General features: G+C 37.7%; 1 protein-coding gene across 1 annotated transcript; it reads left to right on the top strand.

The window, feature by feature from the left end:
• Positions 1 to 244: 244 nt before the first annotated feature.
• LOC128204929 (uncharacterized) lies at positions 245 to 1,576 on the top strand. Its single transcript, XM_052906329.1, has one exon. The coding sequence runs from the start codon at positions 245 to 247 to the stop codon at positions 1,574 to 1,576; it is 1,332 nt and encodes a 443-aa protein (XP_052762289.1).
• The last annotated feature ends 4,091 nt before the right edge of the window (positions 1,577 to 5,667 follow it).

Below are 5,667 nucleotides of genomic sequence, written 5' to 3'. Positions count from 1 at the left end.
GTGTACAAGGCCAGTAGGGTGTATGGGGTTCCAGAATCTACACTAAGAGACAGGACACTTGGACTGAAGCCTACTGGGAACTTGCCATATGCTGGTCCTTGGCCGTTGTTTTCTAAGAATGAAGAAAGCCAGCTTGTGGAACATGTAGCATATATGGCTAGGATTGAATACGCCATCATACGGCTATTCACGGCAAGAATTCATGAGTCTGGCAACAGATTATGCCATCAGTTTAAAAAAAAAGATGGAGATGGACTCACCACTTGCTCCTTCATGGTTTAATGGTTTCAAAAAAAGAAATCCTGAAGTGAGAATGACAAGACCACAAAAACTGTCAGTAATTCGGGCAAAGTGTACATCGGAAGAAGTTCTTAATAACTATTTCAAAGAGCTGGACAAGGTGTTGAAAGCCCACAACCTTCGTGAAAGCCCTGAATCTATTTGGAATATTGATGAAACTGGGTTGCAGACTGAGCATTCCCCAAGGAAGATCCTCTGCATGCAGGGAGAAAAGGCAAATGCAGTTACTTCCAACAGAGGCCAGACAGTTACCTTAATAGGATGTGGAAGTGCTGCAGGTGTGCATGTCCCCCCATACTATGTCTTCCCTGGCAAAAGATGGAACAAAAACCTGATGGATGGGGCCACCCCAGGATCTGCTGGCACAATGTACGATTCTGGATGGTCAAACTCTTCAGTCTTCCTCATGTACCTTGAGAATCACTTCCTTCACCATGTCAACACCAGAGATCGTCCAGTGCTTGTTTTATTTGATGGTCATAAATCACACGTCAATTTAACACTTGCAAATTGGGGAAAGCAGCACAATGTTGTATTTTTTGTACTGCCTCCCCACACGTCACATGTAACACAACCCCTGGATGTTGGCTGTTTTGGCCCTCTGAAAAGCTTTTACTATTCGGAATGCCAAATTTTCATGAGGAAGAATCCTGGGATGCAGCTAAACCGGTACAATGTTGCAGCCATTTCGGGGAAGGCGTACAACAAGGGTGTTGCAGCACAGAATCTAATATCTTCATTCAAAAGGGCTGGAATTTATCCCATGAATCGGTCTCAGATACCCGTAACAGCAACAGCACCATCAGAAATTTACCAAGAAAACACACCTCCCAAATCAGAAAGTTTCTTGGATAAAAGAAAGATAACATCCATTAGTCAAGCTTCAACAAAAAAAAGAAAATCTCCTCCTACAATTCAAGGAAACCTTTTGTCTCCCACAAAACAGGCACTGCTGTCAGAGGCCACACATTTGAAAACTGATGCCCAAGCACCAAAAAAAGCAAAGAGGATTATCTTTGAACCTGTCCCTAGTACGTCTGGTCTAAACTGTCAGTGTCCACAATCATCATCTGATTCTGAAGATTCAGAGGAGGTGCCTGCAGAGGACCTTTGCTGCATTTGTAAACGGTTCAGCCCTGCCACCAGTGCCTATCAGCTGGACATTGTTAACTGGGGCCAATGTGACAAATGTAGCCATTGGACACATTTAAAGTACTGCACGCCAGTAAGGTGTTTGAGAAGGGATAGTGAGTTCCTGTGCCCTCATTGCTCATAAACATATGATTACCATTGTTATTGTGATAGAAATGTTTATTTGTTCCATATTTAACCACATGTTGAACAGTTTTGGTGTTTGCAGTTGTTATCTTGTTATACTGTCGTTATATTTTAATATATTTTACTGCATGCTTTATTAAGTTGCAAATAAAAAAAAAAACTCACTCAAATATACACCCACACCTTATAAAGTAGTTGTTATTTATTTGTTTGTGTCAGAGTTTAGCAAGAAGTTTGGTTCAGTACCTGATCATGTGACATGGGTCAAAATGTCATATACACCGGTTGATTGTACATACTGAGATAAAAACCCGGAAGTGGAGACAGTTTACTGAAGAAGATGCAAGGGTATCTATTTAGCCTTTGGGGCTATAAAATTGCCCTTACAGACCAAGTAAGACCAAGTAAAAATATGTCACCCCTATGTCAACAAATAGGTCATGTGTCTGATATATACTATAGAAATACTTTTATGGCCACATAATTTTAAAGGTAATTAAATTCTCAACATATATGTATTAAAACTTATACATTTATATCAACTTCGTTTTTACAATAAGCAAAGGAAGTCTTAGTACACCGATAGATGAAACACACAGGTTACTATGCACTCATATTCTCGAGATCGAAGTATCAACTTTAACCATCAGTCATTTGATTTACTTTGAACTTATATTTTAACACCTTAAAATGGCGTAAATGCAACCCCCTAAAATTTCTCCATTTTATATTCAGTTTTGTTTTTTATTTGAGTTGTTCCCCTTTTTGTTCATGCTTTTCAAAAGCAAATGATAACAAATTCAATTTCGTTAATGCGTAGTACCTGGTTGTAGTTTTATTCGTACAAAGTTTATAATAATGAGTAATTATCTATACTTACACTTGCTACCCTAACTACCGTGGTTATCGTATCTTATCTATGCTGCTGTGCTTGGAAACTACAAGACTTTTCTTTTGAACTCAAAATGCATTCGGAACATCAATGGAAATGGCCGAGAAGTTCCGAATGCTCAAATCGAGTTCCAACACCGAACAGTCAACGGCTACATACCACTGATTCGTTGATTTTTAAAACCAATCCTGAACGAGCGCATGCCTATGATCTTGGACCCATAATTATTCTACGCCCAGCTCTGATGAATGAGAATGAAGAGCGGGGTGCATACATGAATGTTACATAAGAAGTTGTTCACAACTTCACACTTTAAGAACAGCGTTGACAGTGCACAATTATGCCACTTCACAGTTTGCGACTTCTCATTACTTTCCAATCAAGGCGATGTGAAAGGTTTTCAGTCATTTCGTACCCTCCGATTTTCGACCCTTTAAATAATCGTTACATACCCGACCTAAAATACTTGAATATGAGTGCTCAGTATGACGTTATATCTTCCATAAAACTGTGAAAAATCGCGTGAAGTTCGAATAGATCGGCAGTTAAATCAGTTAAAAGCAACAGAAGATATATGTTCCAAAACAGTTTATTTACCAAAATAAATCGAGCACATATAAGAACACGTGGGTGATACTGGCGGCTGCGGACATCTGGCTACCCTCAAGAACACTGTCTGTTGTTGGCAGTCGCATGATGTGGTCGGGTGGTCGGACGTCGCTGTGGTTGATCGTCTCGTCCTATAATGTTAAAATGTTTTAAACACAAGCTATTGGTTCATCAGTTTTAACCATTTCTGAAACTAAAATTTGTCGAAATTTGAAATCTATGTTAGTTATATGTTTACCAAGTTCATCATCCTATCTCATAAGAAAACTGTAACATACCTGGACTTCCATAGACTCTTCTGGTCGAGTTTCATCATTACACGTGATGCACGTGAACTCTAACTCGGTCCCATCCACGTTCGCAGCATCATACTGGGCAATGGATATACCGGTACCACAGCGTAGATGTTGCCAACGTTCACATATGTCGCATTCCACGGCGCGGTGGTTTGCATAAACACCTCTAGACCAGTGGATACAACGAGCGCAAGGCATACTTATAGATCTTTTCAGTTTTATGGCAGAGGAAATTTTGAGGATGTAAGGGGGGGGGGGTGAGCTTATTAACCCTCGCCATCGGGTTATACCCATTCGGTGAGCACGCTACGTTTTACAGTATTTCTACAGATTTAATAACATTTAAAACATATCGTCTTTAATCGTAGCGTGGGTGCTTTGGACTGTATATATATAAATACTCCTACACAGTATGTATAAATCTCTGGTTAAAAATTCAATATTTAAATAATATCTTAAGAATCTATCACATACGCATTAAAATCAAACACTTCAAATACATCATATACAAACATTTTAGGCTCAGCCTACATTTTAAAAAAGATGTCTAAATTTTAAAATTCTTTACAATAGTAAGTGTTTATATATACAACGTATCCTTGGCATTATAACAACTAGCTAGTGAGAATTTTTTTTTTTTTTAAATGACAGATTTCTCACTAGTTAGTTTCCTAGTATGTAAACCTCAACTCTTGCTTTATATTTAATAAACGATGTGTGTTTGTTGCAATTCTTGCAAACTGATTTTTACAACTGGCAATTTCTGTTGCCTTAATTAGTTATGATTGTACCCGTAATTATCGGCGGTATATTACAAAAGAAACAAACATTACAATGACAACCTTTAATTGGCAATCATAAAAGTGTGAAAACCCATTGTAACGGCGCACTTTCAATTAAATCAGATGAAACGGAAAACAAACAAATATGACTATTCAAAGTTTATTTCAGAAAGCAATCGATCACATATGAAAACATTAATATTCACATTTACAATTAGAAGATAAACACATTACGTTCATTATTATTCATTATTATTCGAATTATCATTATACTTTATTAAAAATATATTGATGTTTAACATTGGAATTTCATGGGATTTTTCAGTTACATTAAAGATAATTGTCATACTGAGCACTAATATTCAAGTATTTATTAACAAATTTCAGACCAATGAGTGAATAATTAAAAAAAACAAATGTTTAAAAACAATATAAATCATGGTCCGTAAATTTCTAAATCTGGTCCGTAATGTCCCTAAATCTGGTCCGTAATGTCCCTAAATCTGGTCCGTAGTGTCTGGTCCGTAATGTCCATGGTCCGTAGTGTCCGTGACCCCCACATACTACATTTACCTTCTTTAACTAGCCCTGATGTGGAGGTGTCCCCGGACATACAGGCATCCCGCACACTAAATAGCCTCGACTGCATTGACCGAGTCGGTTTCCTCTGAATCCTCAGGAGGCTCAGTTCCCATTCTAGATGTACCTGTTCTTCAACATCCTTTGCCTAAAATGCCATGCAGGACCTGGAGAAGGATGTAGATTTGTGGCGCCACTCCCGTCTTCATGTTCAGCCGACGATGCTAGCCTGGTGGAGAGAAAATAATAATTATACAATACATATATAATTAAATGAATCAATAAAAGTGATAAAACTTTTGTGAATGGAGGTACTGTCAAGTAGTTTGTTATTATGCAGACTATGCATAAACATAATTTTAAGTCACTTTTATTCCTTTGCAATTACGAGCTAAAAAGTTTACCCTCTACATCATTGTTAGCTCGGACAGCTTGTGTGAAGATACACCACTCCTCCTTTGTTCAACACTGGGACCACTGCTGGTCCAAATACTTAAGCAAAGGGAGCACTACCTCTGAACAAGTGTAATCTTCTGCAGTGGAAGGTTTGCCAGATATGTTCTTGGTGTAGCTATGGTAGACTTCGAACCTTTCAGAACTATGCATCACAAGTCCCTCAGTTCTTACTGTACTGCGTTGCAAGTCCAAGTCTCTGTGTATATGATATATATTATGTTTTCCATCCTTCGACCAATATCTTAATGTTCTTTTTATAATTTGTCTGTATTAGTATACAATATCTAAAACATCTCCAAAGATTTGTTTTTTACTTGCCACATTATAATCTGGCTGTATGAATAACACGATTTTTTTTATTTTTTTTATTTCAGTTTAGACAATGTTTTTTTTTCTATTAGTATGTATCTGCACTGTCATCAAAATAGCCTGACCCCAATGTAACCAGATTTCAAAACACTTCCTTCACTGCTTT

This window comes from Mya arenaria, chromosome 10 (genome assembly GCF_026914265.1).
Source record: "Mya arenaria isolate MELC-2E11 chromosome 10, ASM2691426v1".
NCBI lineage: Eukaryota > Metazoa > Mollusca > Bivalvia > Myida > Myidae > Mya > Mya arenaria.
This window is presented reverse-complemented; position numbering and strand designations above follow the sequence as displayed.